At 35.3% G+C, this 25308-nt stretch overlaps 1 protein-coding gene and 1 non-coding gene across 3 annotated transcripts; one reads left to right on the top strand and one right to left on the bottom strand.

The window, feature by feature from the left end:
• Window positions 1–1725: 1725 nt before the first annotated feature.
• On the top strand, window positions 1726–9357 carry LOC129246664 (serine/arginine-rich splicing factor 4). 2 transcript variants are annotated; one of them, XM_054885394.1, is made up of 6 exons: window positions 1726–1997; window positions 6038–6364; window positions 7469–7584; window positions 7846–8364; window positions 8438–8745; window positions 8884–9357. In XM_054885394.1, the coding sequence occupies exons 2-6, from the start codon at window positions 6158–6160 to the stop codon at window positions 8988–8990; spliced, it is 1257 nt and encodes a 418-aa protein (XP_054741369.1). In that variant the 5' UTR covers window positions 1726–1997; window positions 6038–6157; the 3' UTR covers window positions 8991–9357. The 2 variants fall into 2 exon arrangements, with proteins under 2 accessions (XP_054741369.1, XP_054741371.1); XM_054885396.1 differs by lacking the exon at window positions 1726–1997 and adding an exon at window positions 4294–4686.
• Window positions 9358–19418: 10061 nt separating this feature from the next.
• On the bottom strand, window positions 19419–19525 carry LOC129236623 (U6 spliceosomal RNA). The gene has a single exon (XR_008581683.1). It is a non-coding gene; the product is annotated as a U6 spliceosomal RNA (small nuclear RNA).
• Window positions 19526–25308: the final 5783 nt, after the last annotated feature.

The raw sequence follows: 25308 nt of genomic DNA on the forward strand, positions 1-25308 counted from the left end.
ATATAGATAGATGAGATAATATAAAATAAAAAATAATAAAGAGTACTAACTAAAAAATTTAATAAATCCAATGATAGCGCCAAGTAACGAAGCGCCGCAATGGTAAGCTTGGCAATTTGATCCGTTGGTAAAATAAATTTGATATTTTAATAATATGTTCTTCCACTGAATGAAATGGAGCTAGTTTGCGTAAAAACAAACATAACGCAACACTTTTTTCCAATTGATTAATAACTGCCAACTAATAAACTGCGAATAATACGTTCGGCCGTCGTAGCCGATGGGTTGGTGCGTGACTACCATTCGCAATTCACTGAGAGAACGTCGGTTCGAATCTATTTTTCTAATAGCGATCGCCCCTCGGCAGGCAATGGCAAACCTCCGAGTGTATTTCTGCCATGAAAAAGCTCCTCATAAAAATATCTGCCGTTCGGAGTCGGCTTAAAACTGTAGGTCCCTCCATTTGTGGAACAACATCAAGACGCACACCACAAATAGGAGGAGGAGCTCGGCCAAACACCCAAAAAGGGTGTACGCGCCAATTATATATATATATAAAGAAAAACGTCAAAGTAAAACCTAAATACCATGCATGCCGGCAAAGAAAATAGGTTTGTATACATAATTCTAATTTAATTTTTGTTAGATATTACTAATTATACATTCATATTACAGAAAAGAGCGTGTGTCCATAAACGCTTTGTCCACCTATTATATGTATGTATATATACATTGGCGCGTACACCCCCTTTTTTGGGTGTTTGGCCGAGCTCCTCCTACTATTTGTGGCGTGCGTCTTGATGTTCCTCAAATGGAGGGACCTACAGTTTCATGCGAACGGCAGATATTTTTTATAAGGAGCTTCTTCATGGCAGAAAATACTCGGAGGTTTGCCATTGCCTGCCGACCTGCCTGGGGCGACCGGTATTAGAAAAAAACGTTTTTCTTCATTTTGTTGTTTCACCGAGATTCGAACCTACGTTCTCACTCTGAAATCCGAATGGTAGTCACGCACCAACACATTCGGCTACGGCGGTCCACCTATTACTTATTATAAAATGTAATATCGAAGTTCGCATGAGTATTGCTGCGATAATTTTTTGAAACCTCAGTAAACGTCGTTTACGGATTTCTTCTAATTGTTTGTTACTAGTAGCCAATTGCGCAATTAAATTAGCTACTCATATCGTGAATAATAATTAATTAAACAAACTAAAAACTCAAAAATATTCCACCAAAGCAATTTCTATGAACAAAAACCTTTCACACCAGTATTGACAGCTGATTGTCAATTATTTTGCAGGTAATCTGCCCTATGTGAACGGTTAGATTAATTTTGTGGATTTATTGCTAAATACTGCATATTTGAACGTATTTGATTCATTTTGCGCGAATGAAGAACTTGGTGGACTCTACAAATATTTGTATGTGGTATATAAGAGTCATCGAAATAATAATCCCAACATGATAAACCGAATTTGTGGCGCGAAGATTATTATCGCATTATCGTCTAAAATCGCTTTCGCCAAAAACAAGTGTACAAAAACAGAATCCACGATTGAAGTTAACGAATAATACTAAAACGAGTTCGGTGTCCAAATCCTTCTCGGTGAAAACTCTTAATAATTTTAGTATAAAATTTATAATTTAAAGCAAAAGTGGTAAGCCTATGAGCAACTCTGATTGCTGAATCATTCTTCGGATTTTTGCTGATATATTCACAAGAAGTCGCCATCTTTCTTTTGCATCAGCACCAGCAAATATGCAAGCTTGTGAATTTCGCAAGAATAGTTAATTTTCGTGAAAATAAATTCAATAAATAAAATAAAAATTTATTCATATTAAAACTAAATATATATACATACATATACTTCGATAAACTTAGCTGGAGCGCCAGCTGAAATTCTTTGCGGAGACTTCCGCACTTCATCAGTAAGCTGAAATCGTGAAATTGCTTTAAAATTAAATTGGATCTAAGTCTACGTATTTTCTCCAAGGTAAGATTTAGTAGATATTATTTTGTTTGTATAGATATATGTTAGAGATAAATTCATTATTGTCCGCCATTTTGTATATGACGGCCTTGAGGTTTTTTCGTGCATATTTGCAAGCACTGCGAGTATACATACTAATTTTAGATGCATGCTAAATGGTGATATTCATTACAGAAATAGATAAGTTAAGTCACTGCATATAAGGTAAATGTTAGGTCTAGTTGTTATTAACAAAATATAACTTCTTATACACCGCATACAATTTTAGTCTGTTATAAATAAGGGTTTACTTTTATATACATTCATATTAAACAGAAAGGGATAATTTTAGTCTACACCCACTTTTTGCCTTTTGTGCGGTACATATGTAGTTGTGTTTCCTGAGAAATGTATGCGTCTGAATTTCTAAAGGAGCAACAACCATGATACAATTGAAATTGTATTACAGGTAGTAAGCGTAGGCATTAGACCGGAGTGAAATACGTAAATTTTTTCAAATCATATCGTAATAGCAGGGAAAAGTTGCTACATATCTATACAAATTCAGGAAAAAAAAGAAATTTCAAATCGGTTAATATCTTCCGTTCGCGCATTGCATTTCAAATTTACAAATTTTATAACAAATTGAACAAATATTCGAAAAATTGTAAGAGGTGGAAATGATGTTAGATAAAGTTCATTTTTTGTAGACTATTACAACATCAGGTACAGTTTGAAAAGAAAAACGTCTACCGCTCTATCAAAGCCCCTACAGCCCCTGAAAAGAAGTGGGAAATGTCATTTTTTGTATAAATTTACGTAATTGCGGGTGGTTAGTTTCTCTATTTTAATTTTTGTATAAGTCTTCTTGAGTATATAAGTAGAATAAATTATTCCCCTCTTAGCGCGCCCACTAACCACACTGTCTTAAAGAAGTTTTGTACAGCTCTTGGCCCGCACTTTTTGGACGACTCAGAACTCACCACGTGAAGGTGACTGTACTACGAGTTCCACCCACTCCCTTCCCAACCAACCAACCAAAGATGAAAAATTATTTATTCGAGAGTGGCAAAGTCTGCTTTAGTGTCCAATTGAGGCATAAGTGTACGAGAAGAGAGTGTTGCTCTTATAAACCCATCACATCTCTCGTTCCCATACACTTTTGAGGACGCTAAAGTTACTAATTTTACGCAACGCTCCACAGCTTGCGTATGGCATAGAATATTTGTTAAATCTATGGTTAGTTTTGGTTTTTCTTTATCAGAAATTAAATGCAAGATATCTTCAGAAGAAAGGCTGTCTAAAATTGGGGGGCAGGTAAGTTTCATTTCAGACCAATTAATTAATTCAAAATATTCTTTTGCTTTAAAGTTTAGTTTAAGAACCAAAAAGTTTCTAATATTTTTGTCTTTTGAAGGGATTTCTTTTATTTTCCGAACTCGCCTCAATCCAAGATCGCGGACATGCTCTCTGTCATCTACCACCATCGAGAGAAGAATGTTTTCTGGATGGTCATAAAAGGAATTTGTTTGAATGACCTTATGAACTACTGCCTGGACTTGTGAAGATAAGATTCTACATATTTTAATACATTCTAAAATATGTTTAGGTGCGTCAACTATTCAAGAATTTGTTTTGATTTCGAACCATAGAGGTACATATACAGTCAAAATGTATTTTGCAATTTGAATGAGATTTTTAGATGGCTCTTGCAAAGAAATGTATAATCCTAGGAACCTGTTTGCAATTGTCAACCAACGAGAGTGTGATATTGGTCCCGTATCTCGATTTGCTAGATCTGGGGAGCAAAAACCAGCATCAATAGCAATGGCAATGTCATGTATTTCTGATCTTTACTTAAGCTTATTGTGTCAAGCGTTCGTGGAAGAGAGCATTCAATCCTCTGAAAAGCAACGATGAACAAAAATTCACATTTAGCCAGCTGTTTGCCAAGAAGCCCACTGAAAGACTGAGGACCTGTTGTTTTACCATCAAGTATTTCAACTAGATGCCTCAGAGGTAATTCATTAAAATGGAGGAGACAGATAGCCCATTGTACTGGTCTTTTTAAACGCGTTTCAATGAATTTTATTGCACCATTCTTCCACCCAGTATTTGTTGACGTACCATCACATCCAATCACTACAACATAAGATTGATTTATACCATTTTCTTCAAAATAATTTGGAATGCATACAGTCCTTTCCACTTTTTGAAGTACTAAATGACGAAAGTACTCTGAGCCTGGTTCTGTTATTACTGAAATGTGCTCTTCTTTTTTTTATAGATTGATAACGTTTGTTTCCTTTTTCAACTAAAACTAAAGTGTCATCCATCCTGCCATCAAAATACACACACGTCGGATCTTTTAATTGCTCTATTGCATTCCCCGATTCGATAAGTTTTAGTCTACATTTTTCTTTTTCTCTTCTAATTTTGCTTCGATCAACAACAAAAGAAGTATTTTTGTCCGTTATAAGACCAACGTCTTTAAATGCACTAGACACAATAGATGCTGCTGCTCTATCAGATACTCCAAAACGATCACTTGTTCAAGCCGTTGCTGGAAGTGATAAGAGCATCTGTGCATTTTTTGAACTTGCTGACTGAGAGGAAATAGAGCGTGAGGTCTGAGAATCGGGATCATTCTTATCATTGTCAACTTCAGGAGTTATCTCTGTTTCAGAATCAATGCTACTACAAGAAGGTCCAGGTAAGTTGGTCTGACTTAAGTGACGAGCTTTTCTCTGCAACTTTAATGTAAGCTTTTGAGTTTCTTTGGTATCTCCTGTCCCAATCTTACCTTGTCCGAGATATCTTTGAGCATATAAAAAATTGATTTCTAATGGAGGTATCTTTCTATCTTTAGGGCATGTGCAGTTGATAGTTACCGGCCTTGGACAAATACACTTGTCAAAGCTTCTTTGACAAAAGCAATTGAGTGTCATCTCGCACTTGCAGGACGAAATGTCAAATAATGTACTTGAAGATTGTTCAATAAAATCATTGTACTTATTTTGTTTCTCAGGTGTGTCTTTGTCCCTTGAATAAGATTTAAGAAGAGTGTAGTATCGATCATGTAGATGTTTGATCTTTTGTACAACTTTTGTGTGGGAAACTATTGGAATCGAAGCCATAGAATAAAGGGACTCAGTCTTATGAGCTACAGTATCTGCTACAACTATGAAGCTTAACTTCTGACCAGAACTGGCAGCAGAAGATTCTACTGTCATTTTGTACCTCACTTCTTGCCAACATTGTATAATGTCGGTATTAGTGGCAAGGACCGATGACAGCAGTGGTTTAGGTGGACCAAAAAATGTGCAGTGTATGTCCTTAGGAGTAAGAGACATGATTAAAATGTTTGAAGCGATTTAATGTTAAGTAATTGTGTAAACTATGTAATTCAAAAGAACATCGAAAAGACATTTTTTAGACCAAACAGCGCTGTTCGACAAGAGTGAAAGCAGAACTGGTAATGACCAGAGAGTACTAGCTCTTCTGTGCACTTCGTTTATCGGTATGGCAGAATCAAAAGCAAAATGAAAAGAAAGACGATGGAATACAAGTAACCAAGTGGAAGACGATCTAAAGCACAGACGTGTTATAGTAGCCGTAAGCCGCTTTCACGCAAGCCTCATTTGGCATAGGCTTCCTTAGTAGATTTGGTGTAAAATTGGTGAAAGTTGTGTCGCTTAGAACCACAGAAATGGATATATTAGAAAAATAAAAATCTACTACTCAATGCTGAAAGTGCTATGTATAAAAAGTGAGCTCGATCTTTAATCATTTACAACTTCTACAAGTTTTCGTAAATCAGCAAGGTTTGGGATAAAATTTGTAAATTTTAAATGCAATGCGCGAACGGAAGATATTAACCGATTTGAAATTTCTTTTTTTTCCTGAATTTGTATTGATATGTAGCAACTTTTCCCTGCTATTACGATATGATTTGAAAAAATTTACGTATTTCACTCCGGTCTAGTAGGCATATGTTTTTAACAAGTACCTATTCGTTTTTATTTCTCATCTATATATACTGATGTTTTTTTCTTTACTTTCAGTGTTAAACCAGGCTAGCTCCAGTTTAAATCAAGCGCGTATTAAATCGACTGTATTAAACAATTCAATAAAAAAGAAAAAACCAAGTGAAAGTTAATAAGTAACCATCGAAGAATTCCATAATGTCTGCATCAATAAGTAAAATTCATGTAACGAATTCAACCGGATTGTCGTTGAATGAACGTTTCACTGCAGTGCAAGATCGCCGTCGTGATGTTCCGGAGCGAGTTTTGCGTCCTCCAGCTCGTGATACCTCTGTGGCTAATCGTCGTTTACTGCAGCAGTTAGCCAGGAGGCATAAAATGCAAGCAGCCCTCAAATTGAAGCGCGTACGTGTTTATAAAGTCTCGAATTTTATTATCATTTGAAGCGAAACAAAATGCATGTGGTTGGCTTAAAATAATTATTTCGAGTTGAAGGAACACAACGGAGGTTACTAGTCAGACAAGCTTCTTACCAGTCTAACTTCAATGCAATTTTATTTTGAACATTGCTTGTGCTAAAACGGAGAAATATACAGATGAGATCGTCCAAACACCCAATTCTATAAGTATTGCCCAATGGTTTTCGAGTATGTTTTTGTAATACCTCTATGGAGCAGAACATAGGATGATATGGAATCAGTTACAATGTTAAATTTATTACGCTTTCCTGCAAGTTTGATTGGTATCAGTTATGAATGCATGACGATGGGGTATCTAGATACGGAGAGATGAGGTTACAACTTTAATGTTAAAATACACAGCCATTCTATGTGTGCAGAAAAAATTGAATATATACTATTTTATGGATGTTTCAGCAAGCAAATAAAAGAAGAAAGGAAATATCCATTGTGCGGTAATCACAAATGGAATTAATTCGTAATGTTCACCAAAGCAGCTCGTTTGTATTTGGCGGTAACGGTATTCACCGTTTTCCCCAACATCTACGTCAGTTGTTATATCGCCAGTATAGTTAGTAATATGTCTACAGTGACTGTTCCTGCAAAAATCAACACCAACATCTTTAATAACTGTTCGTACTGTCCAGCAAAAACCCGATTGCAAGTAATCTTATCCGGCATATCATATGAAGTTTTTATCCGTCCCTGTCACATACGTTGGAACATTATGCTCCAGCTCACACCATTTACAACACTTATAACTAGCTAAAAACCTCCAAGTAATTATTTTCTACGTTTCACTCTCGACAGTTATAGAATTGGGTGCTAGATTTGAAACATATTTAAACCTGCCTAAAAATCGATACACTTTCTAAAAATGATTTTATACTTGCATTTCCCTGAGTTTTCGGGAATACAGAGCATAGCGAAAACAACAGCCAACCAATATTGCTCGCTTAAAGTCTTGTAGATGCAAACGAAAGGAAACAAACGAATCATCGTTTAATTTTGAAAAATTTATTCTAATTCACACTATGTGTGGATCTTACAGAGAAGCATGCGCCCCATTGGAGGAAGCGTTGCCATGAGACGCGGTTCTATAAAGGCATTGCGTGTAGCAGCCAATGGAAAACCGATCCGAACCAATAGCCTGACCACCGTTGCAACGTAAGGACTCAATATCTATTTATATTTTCTTGCATGAATTTACTGCAGCTGCCACAATAGAAAAAGCTTTGAGTTGCGTCTGTAAATGCCAACAAATAATGGAAAAAAATGCAGACCCACAGAACTTGTCGAAGCTATCAAATTGAAGTTTTTACGTCAATTGTTGCAACTGCGAATTATTCAAGACTTTTTGAACGATTGCTACAATATGCATGCCAATCAATGATTTCTACTTTCTTCACTCCTTCATACATGATACAGAATGGAAGCCGATTTGATAACTAACAGTCAGCGCGCCATAAACAGATCCCAGCGACGCTCAAATTCCGTTTCGAACCGTTTAGGCTCGCGTCGCCCGTTGGTCGGTGGTGCTGCCCAACGCATTGCACAACGACGCCTACAACGTACAATGTCCGGTTCAGGTATGATCAATGAAATGCAGAGACGTGGTCGTTCTCGTAGTCGTTCTCGCGCCCCCGTAGCGGTCATAAATTTGACACGCAGTCGCTCACGTAGCACAGGTCGCGGCATACCGGTAGGCACACAAATGCGGGGCCGTTCACGTTCACGTCAACGTACACGGAGCCGTGTCAACACCAACGCCAACACCAGAGCTAATTTACCAATAAAAGCCCGTTTGGGCTTGCGTCCCGGAGCTATTGCCCGCCGTCGCCGTAGTACAAGTGGCATACGTGGCGTTGCACAAGGACGCATACAGCGCAGACGCAATTCAAATTTGGCTGCTGCAGTTGGCGGACGCGCTGGCCGTACACGGGGAAGGTAAATTGCAGTGTGACATAAAATAACTTCCGACTATACGAATAATATATCCTGTATCTTTATTTTTTTGCAGACCAGTGGTTAGAAACGCAAACGCAATCGCGAATGGACGTTCTCGTTCACGTACACGGAATGGCGCACAGGTTCGTGTACAATCGCGTGCACGTTCACGTCCACGTGGGGGATCTGTGGTAGGTCAGCGCAATACAGGATCGGTTCAGGGTGGTCGCGCTCGTGGTCGCAGTCAACAGAGACGAGGAAGTCGTGGTGCAGGGATACAAAGAAATGGTAAAGCTAATGGTAGTAGTAATGGACAACAACAACAACAACAGCGACGAGGCCGCAGTCGTAGTCGGGGTGGACGTGGCGGTCGTAGCCAAGGTAAAAACAAACCAATGCGTGTTGTGCCTGGGCACACTGTGACAGGAACTTCGGCATTTGAGTGAAGAGGACCTTACAAATAAAATTGTATATCTTTTTAAGAATTGTTCACTAAAATTTTTGTTTTCTTTTATTTAGGTAAAAACGCAAAGCCGGGTGTTGACAAAGATAAGCTGGATAAGGAGTTAGATCAATATATGGCAACAACAAGAACTGAGAACAGCGACTATCTACTGAGGAATTAAGCCGTCTATGGATACAAAATAACCACCGTGAGATATTTAGATTAGTTAAAAAATTAATATTTATTAGTCATCAGAAAGAAGCTTAGGCCTACTCTAATTAACATACTCGTATTTGTATCTTATTAGTATGTAAGTTTGTTTTATTAAAAAAAAATTATGTTTTTAATTTCAGATAAAGCAAGGTAGCAAATGCTCCTCTTAAATTAATGTATATATTTGAAATTAATTTTAAATTTAATTAAGTTTTTAGTTTAACAGTGAGTTCTTTTAAAACCTTTAAAAGGAAAGCGAATTTAAGTTAATTTGTTAATATATTGAAGTAATGAATAAATGTATGTATTATGCAGTTACGTAAGTGCATAAAATATGTTAGTATTTTGATTTATATTCGAGTTGTTACGGTACGTTGCACTCCAGAACGTGGGATATTCGCGGAAATCTCGGGGAAGTTGGAGCTCTTCGTCTGCGATGACGGCATTCGGAGGTCGGGAGCTTAAGAAGGTGGTAAGTGTCTTCCGATGAATGTCGTTGATTGTCTGTCTGTACCCTGTCCGATCCAGTAGCTATCGTTCTGTTTTGTCCTGGATCTCGTCCGCGTAATTAAGGAAGGGTCTCCTGACATGCCTGGGAGGTGGCTCAGGCTCAAGCAGGTGTCTGCAGGGACTGCTTGCTAAGCAGTTTATTATGCTCCTTCACAGGTAGCACATGGGCCTCGTCATGAAGATGTTGTATTGGCGACATCAGTAGACATCCTGTCGCAGTCCTTATGGCAGTGTTTTGGCATGTCTGAAGTTTTATCCACTGCGTGTCACTGGTTCCAGGCGATCAGACAGGCGTAGCATAGTTTAGAATCGGCCGGCCAATTGCCTTAAATGTCGATAGCAACAATTCTTTGCCTTTGCCCCAAGTGCTGCCGGCAAGCGATTTGAGGATCTTGTTGCGATTTTGGGCTTTAGTGGCAATAGCGGTTGTGTGCGCAGAGAAGGAGAGCAAACTGTCGAAGGTCATACCCAAAATTTTGGGATTGTTTATTGTTGGAATTGGTGTGTCATCGACTTTTACCTTGAGAGGCAGTTTGACCTCCTTTGTCCAGGTGGTAAAGAGGGTCGCCGTGGACTTAGTGGGAGATTCCTTGCAGTGGAAAAGCGAGAAAGGTCGGTGAGGTAGTTGTTCACTTTGCAGCACAGGCCATCGATGTCATTGCCCGGCGCCATTATCGTGCAGCCGTCAGACTCACTCTGGTGGTTGGGGGAGTTTCGAGATATAGAAGTTGAACAGCAAGGCTGAAAGGACACCACCCTGCGGTACACCTTGCTTAATCTGCCGCCACAGGTAATGGTTTGGACCGCTGTAACCGCAGATCGGCACTCTGCGATCGTTTTAATAGAGCCTGGCGTCAAGGTAAATGCAAAATATTATCGGGAGAGTATTCTGGAAGTTGCTTTGAAGACGTGGGCAGACAAACATTTCGGTGGCAGACCATGGACATTTCAACACGACTCGGCACCGTCTCACAAAGCTCGAGTGAACCAAGAATGGCTAAAAAACAACGTTTCGAACTTCATACCGTCCACACAATGGCTCTCAAATTCACCAGACGCGAATCCTATGGAATCCAAAGAGAATAGGGCCATTTTGGAGAGCGAGGTACACATTAAAAGATTCACCAGTCTCGAGGCGCTGAAAAAAGCCATTGTCCGCGAGTGGGCCAAAATACCTGCAAGTCACATTCGGGCAGCTTGCGATTCGTTTCTGGACCGTCTCAAGGCCATAATCAAGGCAAAAGATGGTCATATCGAGCAAAAGTAAATTGATTCTTAATTTTGTATTATTTTCACACATTTTTTACTTTGGAATTGAATAAAAGTAATTTTCCGAACTAAATTGATGGCCTTTTTAATTCGTTATGTTGATTTTGTTTTTAATCAAGATGCTCTAATAAATATGTAATTGTGTGGTCATATAACGCAAATGTGCCTACCTCACCAAATGCAGTAATGAAAAACATTTGCATAAGTATAGGGTAATACTTGTGGGGTTGCAGATCTTTGAAAACAATTATTTTAGTAATGCCAATTTTATTTTCAGACAATTGACAAGCTTAATCATGGAGCGAAGCTCAGTACAACAGCGCCTAAAAGTGATCCGAATAATTTTTTAAAATGGTCGTGCTGCTCGAAAGTAATGCCGGCAACACTGCTACGGTGAACGGTGAACGTTCTCGTGACATGATAACAAACTTTTTACGACCTGAATTACATTACGTAGACTTAGACAATAGCTGTGCTCGATAACGGAAATAGCCATCACGAGACACCAGTTCAAATATTGAGCGCAAGCGAAATTTCTCTCCCGAAGAGAAGAAAAAGTCAAAACGTTCATTAACGGAAAATTACCCATCACTTGCAAAACTGGTAGAAGAAGGCATATCAGTTGAGTTTGTTTCCAATTTTTGTCTTGCCCCTAAAAAATTACTTTAAATATTTTTCACGTTTTTTCTTGAAAATTTTTCCACTTGATCGTTTCTGACTATAAACCGAAAATTTCAAACTTGCGGAAAGGCAAAAGTGCACAAAATGCTGAATTCCATATAAATTAATTTTTCTCTTTACAATAAGTTTAGCCATATGCTTTTAGATCATTTGCCTTTCGTGATCGATAATTTTTGATAGCTAAAATTTCTCTTGAACGTCTCTCTTGCATCGAACTGTTACTTTGCTCTCTCAATTTTCGAGTGACGTATAATATTTGGGTGTTAACGTAGGAGTTTGTAATGCATTAGGAATGATTATTAAACATTTTTGTCTAATATGTGGCTTCAGCAGGACGGTGCGTATGAAACAAGGGACCTATTGTCAACGAACTTCCCAGGACGACTTATCTCACAGAGTATCTTGCGATTTGACACCACTAGGCTCCCTTTTTCTAGGGCTACGTGAAAAGTATAGCTTATGCCAATCAAACCGAGATGATTCCAGAGCTAACGAATGATGTAAATACGCGTTAAAAATGATATACAGAGAAGTGGGTTGCCAGAGAAGTCGTGGCGGGCATTTAACGGATATTATTTTTTATAAATACCTACCATAGATTAAAAAACCTGATAAAATAAAAAAAATTATTTCGACACATTTTGTGGTTTAGTATTTATAAAGAAAGAATCTGCAGTTTCATTGAATCACCCTGCATATACAGCCATGGAATTCTAAACAGCTTGAAAATGTGAAGGCATTGCTGAAAAGGTCGCTCCTTTATTTACTAACATACATACATACGTACATATATACAGAATGCACATCATCGGTGGTGGGTGCTTTGCTCGCTCACCTACTAGATAACGTTTTCTGTAAAGTGTGGCAACAACAAAAAACAAGACATTTTGTTACCTGATTAGAGCGACAATCAAAATGTTTATACGAGCATTTAAGGACTCATCAAACATTTATTGTAGACCTACTTGTGATTGGAGAGCCTACAAAAATGGGTTATACAAAATAAAACGGCTGAGTCATAAATATGTACTATACATGCAGATGTTATACGAGGGCTGCTCTTTATATTATAAGAATGGAAAATAAATAAAAAAAGTGCGTGTAGCGTAGTACACATAACAGAAGTGAAACTTTCAAGGCAGACAAAGAAAGAGGGAGAGACCCGAGAGAGAATGAGAGAGAGAGAGAGAAAGAATATATATCTAAATAAATTCACAACATTTGCAGAGAACACAAATAGACAAAATTTACAAAAAAACGGAGAAGGGTCGACCGGTGAAGGTAAACCCCGCAAGGCAATACCAATAAATCTGAAATGGATAGCACTTTATAGTACGCACAAGCACTAGCCAGGAAACGGAAATAAGCGCCAAAAAGTAGGCACCAAAAAAAAAACGCCCCCAACGGTAGGCACCAAGGAAATATAACGCCAAAAAGTAGGCAACAAAAATACATTTCCTACAAGTTTGTACCAACAAACAAGCGCCAAAAATTAGGCGGTGTTATTTCTCACTAGAAATTAGCAACCATAAGGAAAAACTGAGGAAAAATAGCTTAAAGTGTATCTAAGATATATATAAGGTATAGCTCACTCTCTATCCTTTTACTCTACGTTATATCTTTTTTTTCTATCGGGGAACGAAAATGCCCAGTTACTCTCCATTATCGCTCGTCCATTGACGTCTAAGAAGTTTCACTTCAAAAATTCATTATTAAGGAAAATGGATTTATTGTTTTTAAATTTTTTTTTTCGCTCTTCAACTAATCCTCGTAGCCCTCAAGGGGAGTCTGTAAAAGGGAAGGCGATTGAATAAGAAAAATATTTACATGTACAGTCGCCTCTCGTTAATTCAAACCTGCGAAAATTCAAAGTTATCACGAGTCCCCTACAAAATCTCTTTATATTTCGAATTATGTCCATACATTTTTATGCACTCGGTAATTTCAATAAAAAAATTTGCAAAAGAATTTAAGATTCCTCTCCGTACTATCTCAACCATAATAAAGAACAAGGAGAAAGTTACTGCTGCTCAAATTGCTGGATCACGAAAAAGAACGACTAAAGGTGAATTTCTTAGTTCGGAAGAAAGCCTGGTCATTTGGCTTAGACAGGGTAGAGGGCCAGAAGTATCTATTAGCGGAACTTTGTTAAAGGAAAAAGCAAAAGAGTTCACGCCTACTCTAAATATACATATATACAAAACTTGGCGGCAAGTGAAGGGTGGCTTGCAAATTAAAAATAAAGAGGAATGGAGTCGTGTTTAAAATTATGGATGATGAAGAATCATCAATGGTACCAGTAGTTGACATCAGCGCACAGTGGTCCGACCAGAAGGCGTTGGCGGACAAAATTCAAAAACTCATTTAATTAAGCTGAAAATATATATTTAGGGGTTTTAAGGAGCAGTGATGACGAATCTGACCTTAATTTTAGCAAATTTTAAATTCATTGAATACTATAAATACATTTTTACTTCCGTAATTAGCTGGTGAGTTCATTTTTATATTTTTCACGACCACAGAGAGTACCACGTGGAGGTTTACGGTAAGGTTATTCTCTCCTCATTTTTTTTTTTCTTTTTAGATTTTTTTTATTTTTTATTTTATTTTTTTTTTTAATTTTAAAATTTTTTTTATTTTTAATTTTTTTTTTTATTTTTAATTTTAAAATTTTTTTTTTGTTTTAGTTTTTAAATTTTTTTTTGGATATTTAGTTATTTTTTTTTTTTGTTTTTCATTTTTTATTTTTTTTTATGACTCAGAATCCTCGGTTTCTGATGAGCTGTTTTCTGAGGCTGGATAATTTTTTAAATTTAAAAGCGCAAGAACCTTTTTTGAAAATGGTTTTGGCTTGTTTTTCGGAACCTTAGTTTTTGATATTATAACAACATCTGATGAACAAAGCAAAGCATTTAATAAATCTGTCATTGTGTCAGTTCAGACATTTTTCGTATATTGTTTTGTCTAAAATTTTTCAAATCCTTATTGCGTGCTTCCTGAGCCTCTTCGGAGGAATTCAAGGAATTCTCAGATGTTCGTTAATATTCTAATCGGCTTATGCCCGTTCCTCCAGTGACAGATAAAAATGTTATATTATTATATATAGTATTATATATACATATATCATATTAATATTGTAATAATATTAAGAAAAAATGTGTTTTTTTAATACAATTTTTTTTTAGTTGTCTCTTAATGCTGTGATGTCTTTTACACAAAATTACAAAAGCCATATGTAACGTTTTGCCTGTGGGTAAATGCCCAAAAGCTACATTATTTTTAATTTGCGCAACTTTGCGCAACAGGTTTCAGTTTGAGATCATAGCTGAAATATGTGGCTACATCACTCATGTTGATTTCAAGTGGACCGGTGTGGACCACTCGAAAAAATGATCTTTAAAAAAAAATTTTCGAAAAATTTTGAAATTTCAAAAAACAAAAATTGGATTTTGTACCACAACTTAAGAGAATTATTACTGTTTCCGTTAATATATTCAATTATCTTTTGTTTTTCAATATTTGGTTAACAATCAAATGGTAATATTTATTTGCAGACATGAAAATGAAACTCTTGTATGAAGTACGATTTGCATACAATTTCATGTTTAAAGTCAAAAAACTACAATGAAAAATTTTTTAAATTAAATAATATTTTCAGGAAATCTGCCTGGAATATTTAAGAAAACATCTGCATTATCAAATTTTTATTTCAAAAATGTTGAAAAATTGAATTTTGTCCGGCCGCCGGACCACTGTGCAGCGGTGTGAGTTTTTCTGACTATGTTCAAGTGGATGAAGATGTTGCTGTCACAGGATCACTAACCGATGGCGAAATTTTATCTGCGACAGATACGAATGGAAAGAGCAACGATAAAGATGAAGATGAACACGATACATCCGAATCTTTGGCAGAGCTTTCAGTTAAGGTAGCAAGAGCCTCATTCGATAACTTACAAAACTTTTGTCTACAAAACGAAACTGATGAAAAAGCATATCAGGCACTTTTTCTCCTTAAAAAAATATTTATATGTGCTTCGGAGCAAACTCGTATAAATTAGTTATTTTCAAATATTAATTAATTCAGATGACGAATATGTAAAACATTAGCAGTTAAATAAAAACACTTGATAATTCGAAGTTTTAGTTATTTTCTCTCAAAAATTTCGAACCATTTAATATTTCAACACTCGATAATTCGTTATATTTTAAGAGTCCTTCGAATTTCGAGTTAACGAGAGTCGGCAGTATTTTGTTTTTGCTATTTGGAGGGCTTAATGTGAAAATTTCAATAAGAAAGCCAACAAACAAACAAAGCAAAAACATATCACTATGACATTCAAACCAACAAATCAGTTGGACTAGTAACTTGACCTTGTATGGACACGCCATGATAGCTCTTTTTTCACTCCGATTAAGGTGCCCCTCAAATATGGAGCCGAAGGAAGGAATAGTTAAAAAGCCTACTTGTACTCAAGTGCCCTGAAGTATTCCACAACCGCTTCAAAAAAAAAAAGACGAAACAAAATTCTCAACTTCAGTTTTCAATATGAAATTTCAAAATTTTCAAAATTTTGGCCGTTATAATGTTTGTGTTTGTAGGAACATAGAACCATTTTCTGTCAAAAAAAGCTAGTCAAGAGTGACGAAGTAATCAAAAACTATTTCAAAAATAAAAAAAGAAAAAATTCTCATTTCAGTTTTTAATATGAGATTTCTTAACAATTTCAAAATTTCTGGCGTTAAAACGGGTGTATTTTTGGGAGATAGACTTTTTTTATTCCCCACATCGGTGGCATTTATGCAGAGCATCTGGTTGTTATAATTTGACCTACCTTTTCCTGTGTAATCTCGCCAACAATGCGCTTCCAAGTAGTAGCCAGTTGCAGCTTATTTACTTGTTTTAGCATAGCCCTTGATGCACCACCAATTCTCAAAGAATTTAAATTATATCACCTAAATGTCCAACTGGCAAATTATCACTTGAAGTATTCGCATAGCTACGAAACATCCTAAAAAACCGCTGTGTATCGATGAAAGTGGACCAATCATATTTTTTCGTTAAGCGAGGTACGACCACGTAAAAAGAAGTAAACATAAAAAATTAATAGTTTTCAGATTTATAAAGGGTGAACAATTTAGAGGTATCGGATTTCAAATTGAAATAAAACAACGAAGATTCAAAATTATTCTGAAAACTTTATTATTTTTGTGTAGAACCATTCATGACATTTAGTTTTTAAAGATTATATACTATATATATATATTTTTTTTTTTGACCTTATAAACCATGCTCCCCCCTTAAGTAAATTATGAACACATTTGACATGTCATTTGTGTTTCAAAGAAATAGGTGGTTCAAAAAGCAAACGCTATATGGCCCACCCTGTTTTATCAAACAAAAAAAAAATTCTGAAAATCTTAAAAAGAACGGTATTTATTAGAATTCTTAAAATTGAAGAAATCTAAAAATTATTACATAATTTATTTTTAATTTTTTCAGTTAAGTTCTTATTGTACTCAACTTCACATAGCGGATATAAAATTTAAGGAACTCTTCGACTCATAATAAAAATAACAGCCCTCGTACATCAACTTTAAACTTTTTTTTTGATACTTCGCTTTTGAGTTCTCTGCTGACATCAAGTATCCCTCACAAAAAAGAAAAAAAAGAAGCACATATATAAAAATTCAGCTAGGGCTAAAAAGGATGTACCTTAAATAATCAAATCACAAAGCCAAGTGTGCAAAATGATTTGGTATACTCATGGTCTGTTACAGTACATACATACATATACATATATGTATGTACGTACGAGTATAAGCAGTTACCTCTATACTAGAATATTTTGGATAATAGAATAAGAACATAAATAATAAATAAATATTTGCACACAATAAAAAGCACAATTTTTCAACAAATGCCGAGTGTACGTAATTTCAGATTTGAAATAATCAAGTTTTTATGAGTATTAAAAATATTATATAATCATAGTATTTCCTGCCAATTTTCGCTATTTATTACATTTAAAGTAAGTTGTGTAAAGAATAAGGTGTAAAAACGTTTCGTCAGTTTTCCCAAATTGCTACAATCAGAAATTGTTCACATCCGTCACAAATTGAAACTCAATTTGCAATATTTTTGTTAATTTAGGTACATAAACACCAATCTAGTTCAAAATGAATGCAGTACTAATAATGGCTCAGTGAACAAAATCAACCAATTAATTCGAAGAGTGCCATACATATGTATGTACAGACATACATACTATTATATGCTTATACTGCTCGATATTCTCTCTCGAAATTGTAGATTGGCTCTCATCTCAACCTTAGTTGAATGTCTCATGCCGTGTCATTACTTCTTGACCGCCATGCCGTTTTAAGTAGACAGCCAATTAGATAACTATGTATAAAATATTAAATATTTATTTACTAACAATAAGAATTTACAAAAATATTAGTAAAGCTAGCTTTAGTATTAACCATTAACCAATTCTAATTGGATGAAGGTGAACTTCAGCCTTAATATCTCGTTGTTGTTAACTACTCTGGGCGCTCTCACAGCACTCGACTCACTCTTGCGTAGCAACTGCAAGCGAAGCGTGTGATGTTCCACGTTAACTGCACTGCCTCTCACAGCAGTTGACTCACACTTACATTGTAACTGCATGGGATGCTGTAGAGTCATATGTGTATAATATTTGCTAGTTGGATATCAGAGAGCATGCTTGTTTATGTAGGTGATCAGCAGTTATGTATATCTGCTTAAATACAGACCAGAACTCAAATATTTGCTACCTCCACAACTCCGCTTAAGCTTTCTAAAGAGGTGGAATTAGTGAAATACTTTAAGGTATTTAAACTGATTTATCAATTTATTGTTTTTAATTAGTGCATAATTATATTTCAAGAATTTGTGTCAAAATTTCTATCGGAGCATAATTGGCAAAGTCATAAATACTCATGCGTCCATTGTTCCATACTGCATTTCTATACCTGCTCGGTTTTAAAGCATTTTTATGAAGCCTCTTATTTTTGAAGCCCATTTACGTCATAACTAAAAATCTATTGGAGCAATGGTTTGAAATTTTCCCCAGCATCACTTCATATAATTCGCAAGGTGTAGAGGTAGGGAGCTTGTTTTTATTTATTACTTTATAATTATTAATGGTACAATAAGAAATTAGCTTATTTTTTTTGCAAATTTTTGGCTACCAAGAAAAATCTTTTAAACAAATTAATTAAACTTTTTTGTTTCAATGATTATGTTGCGAGTTATGATGTACACCGCGAAACAGCCTATTTCGAGTTCTTTTTTCATCGAATTAACTAATATATAATTTATAATAGTAATAATAATTTAATTTGTTAATAATTGGTTTTTACAAAAATAGATATACATAGATCGAATGAAATCAAGCAGGCTGGAATTGAATAATAAATTATAGTCTAGAAAAGCGCGAGGAATAGGTGCATTACTCGCAAATTTAGTCTTAAAGTTTTCCTCATAAAACGGGTAAAAATTGCAAAGACCTCTCTGTGGAACATTAAAACTTATCCGCTCAAGTAGAACTGGACAGTCGACGATGCCATTAGCAACACTGAAAATAAACGAAAGTGAAAGAACTGTCCTTCTACTTTGTAGATGTTATCAAATAATTAGCTATAGCCGATATTTATATGATGGAACAGGGACCTCAAATCGTAGGTAACGTAAGTAATGCCTGCTTAAGAAATATTTTTTGAGCGCGCTTTATTCTATTAATCGAAAGTTGATAACAGCAGTAAAATACCCACTCACGTTGACAGTGTCAATGAAATTGTGACATACTTTATAAATGTATGCGATATACCATTACCTTGCCGTAGAGTTCGATTACGTTTGTACATATATAACATTTATTTAATTTTCTTTGGGTGAATATAAATTTCGCAAAAAAATGTGGAACGCTTCACGATTTTGCGTGTCATCCTTGCGCAGGGGCCATGCTAATCTTCTCTGTATCGTTCCAATTTTAGTATATGTTCTGCCGAAGCAAGAACAAATTCCTCTCTAACTATAGAGTACTTATATCGTAGCAATACCGAAAAAGCATCTACGAATTAATAGAAATGAAAGCAACGAACGAAATTTGTTTACCCAATTCGCACCAAAAAACAATTCGCTAAGGGTTGAGAGAATAAGTGCTAGCGATTTATACATACATACATGTATACATAGGTATGTGCAGCTGTGCGCCTAGCAAGAACAGTTCCAGTCGCTAATTAAGGTAAAGTTCGCATTCAGGTAGCGTCATTACGTTCGGATATATGTTCATATATACATATACATATGGATTGTCCAGAATGAATGTGCATAAACACACGTACTCGTTCACTTCACTATATAAGAAGACTTGTTTTTTTCTGGCGATTTGCTGGTTTGACTGTCAAGGTGCCCTGCTGCTTTGTTGTTGCCTTGTTAGTTTGTTTAACATAAATTTTCATTGAATTTTGACACTCACTACCAGTGACTACCAAAGTGGGAAAACAAAATACTTGTTAATGTTGTTGTTGCTCTTGCGTGAGATTTATATTTGGTATATACATAGTATGTATGTATGTATGTAGTAATAATAACAATTGCGCCTTTCTAATTCGCCGTGACACCAATGCTGCGAATAAACAAATAAATAAAAACGCAATTAGGATACAGCAGAAGGCTTTACTTTGTTAAGGGGGCCAGCTCCTCCAGCACTTTCAAATTTTCCATTTTTTTTGCTTTAAAAATTCATTTACAATCTAAAGATTATATTGTCAATGTTTTAAGCTTAATAGAATATCTAAAAAGTCTCTATTAATTCAGTGAAGTGATGAGCGTCGAACGAAAGATGAATACGAACGAAAATTTTAATTGCGTTTTTCTCGAAATACGTTTTTTACGCGCTGTCGAATATAACGGCAAAAAACATATTGGCCTTTTCATGTACGTAAAATTTTAGTAATTATCACTAAACATTTTGTTTTGATCTATTTTTTTATAAAAAAGTGTATTGTTTTCTTTTTCACTTCAAATTTTTATTTTTATTCGTTAAAACGGCAAAGCGGAATAACTTATTTTAATGGTTGATTTTTTTTTTATTTTTGTCTGGTTGATTTCAGTTAATTACAAGAGGCTGTACATTCCACCGCGCAAATTGAAGGAGCCACGATTGAGCAGCTCTAGCCGCCATTTTTTTATTAAAAAAAAATTTTTTATATTATATTCATTTAAGCATAAATAATACATATTACTAATAATTTTAAGATAATAACATCTCTCAGTTTTTCACAAAAAATGATTGAAAAATTCGTTGTCTGCAAGAGCTGCCTCCCTTATTCTGCAAAAGTAATACAGGTAGGTGGCAGGCTAGATGGCAAGAGTACCCCAGGTATACTACAAGCAGCACTTACGTGCCGTTTTGATACCATAATGTGGACCACTATCTGCAAAAAAATTCAGGGAAGAGAAAACCGTCTACAGCCATCCAGTAAAAGTAATAACACAATCTTTAAATCTTTAAGAGAATCATTTAAATATCAATCCTCATATGGAGCTTCCCTCTTAGTTCGTGTCCCCATGATGTGGGGGTCAAACCACCACCTAAGCCTCATCCCCGCGACAAGGCGACCAACATGATGAGGAGATGAAATAGTAAGCCATATGCAATAATCGCCGCATTATGTGCTCATACATATATACTAGGGGTGGGATTATTTTCGAATAATATTCGAATAAACATTATTCGAATAAAACGAATAATACTATTCGTTTCAAATAATTCGAATAGTTCATTATTCGAATACCTTACTATTCGAATACCTCACTATTCGAATAGTTTACTATTCGAATACCTCACTATTCGAATACCTTACTATTCGAATACCTCACTATTCGAATACCTCACTATTCGAATACCTCACTATTCGAATACCTTACTATTCGAATACCTCACTATTCGAATACCTCACTATTCGAATACTTTACTATTCGAATACCTCACTATTCGAATACCTTACTATTCGAATACCTCACTATATATTCATTTATATCAGGGAGAAAATGCTTTTAAAAATATAAAAATTACATTGGCCCTTCTCATGGTGCTAATCAGTTTTTCTCGAATTTTGAACATTGTGATTTTTTGATTTGACCGCTTCATGTTTCAATTAGCTAATATGATAATATTTCTTTGGTATTGTTCTTGATAAAACATCGACAGGTATACATACTTATATGTATGTGCATAACTAAATGTGCATAAAAACATCAGAGCGTTTCTAAAAAAATATTTGGTTTTCCCTCGTAACAATTCTTGTGTTTAGACGCCTTAATATTAATATTAGGGTGGCCCGCACCGCACTTTTCAATTTCCCATATAAATTCTATGGAGAAATATGATTTCACATATTCTATGTCCGCATCGGTTTTAACATTGTCGGTAACGGATCGAAATAATGGTTTTCTCTCAAACGATAAATATGGAGCCTTAAAATCTTCTTTTGCTTAATCTACAGATTTAGAAGTTATTCAAGGCCAATAATAGGATAGAATTATATATGTACTTATTTATGTACACATGCAGATTGCTTTGAAATTGGATTGATGCGCAAATGCATGTGTGTATGTATCTATGTATGTATGTAATTTCAAAAAATTACGCAATAGAAGAAATTAAATAAAAATATCACTTACTTTTTGTTACTAATGTGTGTACAACAGATACATGACAACAACAACAGATACATACATGACATACATATGTATGTATATGTACATGTACCTACCCTGCTGAGTGGTCAATAGTAGGTAGATATTTCTTTGTATATTTAGTTATAAGACACTATTTGTGATAAATAATTATCATAGTAAATGGTTTTTGAAGTATTTATGTATGTACGTATGCTTTTGCTAACGCTCTTCCTTTTAAAGTAAACAATTTTTTTTAATTCGATAATAAAATATATATTTTTTATTTCTCTTAAAAAGAAGTCTGAAATAGATTACGTATTTCAGTGTCACATGCAGTTTATTGCCTGAAATGTCCATATACATACATATATAATTCTCATCGCCAGTTACCTAAGCGTATGCATGGTCGTAGGACTGTCTGCACTCGTTTATCGGGCTTAGGTCAGTCAGTAGCAGGTAGAGTATAAGGGTATATGTATGTATGTGCATATAATAGTACTGCGAAAAGCAAAAAACCTAAAAGATAATAATTTCATGCCTCAAGCAAGAGTAGTCCGCTAATCTAAGTAAATATTTACCAAAATATGAAACAAAAACAAAGCGCCGACACATTAAAAAGTAGGTAGTATTTTCATTTAACACGTTCCCTGTACGCTTAGCCACATATGGTTCAGTAAACGTGCGCCTGATAAGCACTGATACGTTCCTGAGCCATATGTGTGTCAGCATAGAAAAAGTTCCCTGAACCACATGTGTTTCATGAACATGCAGAAGCAAAAATGGACCATATGTGTTTCAGGTAGAAATACCCTGCATCCGTTTTTTTTGTTTAGTTATTATTATTACTAAAGCTATCCTATGACTACAAAAAAACAAATTTTTCAAAAAACCCTGTTGGACTTGACGGTCAATTTTGCATTTTTGTATTGGGACAGGGAACGTGTTAATATAAGCCTTTGCGTGGTTTTTGAATTTGCATACATAGGTACATGCACTTGTACAGAAACCGATTAGTAGTCCGCTTATCTAAGTAAATATTTACCAAAAATATTCGAATAGTGAAGTATTCAAATAGTAAGGTATTCGAATAGTGAGGTATTCGAATAGTAAGGTATTCGAATAGTGAGGTATTCGAATAGTAAGGTATTCGAATAGTAAGGTATTCGAATAGTGAGGTATTCGAATAGTAAACTATTCGAATAGTGAGGTATTCGAATAGTAAGGTATTCGAATAATGAACTATTCGAATAGCATTATTCGAATAAACGAATAAAAAATTCGAATAAATATTATTCGAATTACGAATACCTCTCGAATAAAAGATTTTATTATTCGAATAATTTTTATTCGAATAGTCCCACCCCTAATATATACATATTAAAATTTATATTCGATTCTAGGTTTTTTGCCATATTTATAAGATTAAAATAAGAAAAAAAAAAAATAGTCCTGACTCTTTTAATAACATAGCCCAGATGTAGTTTAGTATACAATGTGAAGTACAAAATAAACAAGATTAGCGTCATAAACATGTTTTTGATGGCTCCATCTTTTTATTGATTTATTACTGCGTTGGAAGTTACATCCTTAGCTGACTTCTAATGACATCTTGGTGACATTCGGTTGAGTGGAAGCGAAGTTATTGCGTCTAAAGTGTCAGTATGTTTGTGTCATCGGTACAAAAATGAGTTTGGAACAAAGAGCCAATATACCAATTTTGTTTTAGAATTGGTAATACGTTTACATTTGAATTGATGAAACAAGTTTATGCGGATGATTGTTTATCTCGTGTCAGAGTTCATGAGTGGTTTACACGTTTCAGAGATGGTTGTGAGGACATAAATGAGAAAAGAACATACAGGCCTCCAAAATTAGTAAGCAACGAAAAATCCATCGAAATTGTTTGTAAATTTATCAAAAATGAACCGAAATCATCGTTGAAATTCATGATATCGGAGTTGAATATCCCTAAAACATCGATTTATCGCATTTTAACTTATCATTTCGACTTTCAAAAGGTCTGTGCACGTTTCATTCCGCACAAGTTAACTGAGGACCAAAAATTGCTCAGAATTCAACATTCGAAAGACCTCATTAAAGAGGCGAGAAAAGACGAGAACCTCCTTCACAACATTATAACTGATGATGAAACTTGGTGTTTCCAACATCAAAGTGCCCAATAGAAGGCCTCAGACGAGCCACCACCCAAAAAATTGCGTTTGGAGGAATCAAAAATCAAATCGATGCTCATTGGTTTTTACGATGCCAAGGAAATCGTCCACAAAGAGTTCGTGCCAACGGGCCAAACCCTCAATGCAATTTTTTATCTTGGCGTTTTGAAGCGTTTGTTGTATTGTATGAATGCCGCGAAGGAAGAAGCGGGCGCTTATTGCATGATAATGCACCATCACATCGATCCACTCTTGTGACTGATTTTTTGACTAGAAATCGCATTTTAACCATCAATCACTCATCGCATTCGCCTAATATGGCTCCCTGTGACTTCCTCCTAATAGGAAAATTACATTTCCTGAAGCTTTTAGATCGCGCAAAACAGTGTATCGAGACCAGAGGGGACTATTTTGAATAAATAAATAAAATAAATAAATCGAAGTTATCAGAATAAAGGTCCTGTCATTTCTATTTTAGCTCAGTCCTGTTTATTTTGGACTTGACCTTGTATTTATATTAAATTTAAATACCCTGCAAATGCTTTTTACAAATGAAGACTTACTGCTATTGTAGCCCAGTAGCCCAGCGTAAATGTGTAAGAGATTAGTTGATGTCAGTTCCGAAAACCAAATTGAGTAGCTTTAATGATGTTGTTGTCCGAAATATATTGTAGTTTTTGATGGTTTATTTTGTTGTTGCTTAATAGTGTATTTTGAATAAAAGTAGTGAAACCTGAAAGAATCTAATTTCCTTTGTTGAATCAAACAATTAGTAAACAAGTTTTGTTGTCGTTACAAACGTAAGTTTATAATATTAAAAGTTGAAATTAATAAGATTTTAACTTATGTACTGAAGCTCTTCGGAAGGGCTGTAACATCACTAAACTGGGGAGGGTGCAAAGGAGTGCATGCATTGGCATCACCAGACCATGTAAAACTTGCCC

This window comes from Anastrepha obliqua, chromosome 1 (genome assembly GCF_027943255.1).
Source record: "Anastrepha obliqua isolate idAnaObli1 chromosome 1, idAnaObli1_1.0, whole genome shotgun sequence".
Classification (NCBI taxonomy): domain Eukaryota; kingdom Metazoa; phylum Arthropoda; class Insecta; order Diptera; family Tephritidae; genus Anastrepha; species Anastrepha obliqua.

Coding starts and splice junctions, on each gene's coding strand:
- LOC129246664 (XM_054885394.1), top strand. CDS start 6,158: ATGTCTGCATCAATAAGTAAAATTCATGTAACGAATTCAACCGGATTG. Junction 8,365..8,437: donor GCTGGCCGTACACGGGGAAG/GTAAATTGCAGT, acceptor ATTTTTTTGCAG/ACCAGTGGTTAGAAACGCAA. Junction 8,746..8,883: donor ACGTGGCGGTCGTAGCCAAG/GTAAAAACAAAC, acceptor TCTTTTATTTAG/GTAAAAACGCAAAGCCGGGT.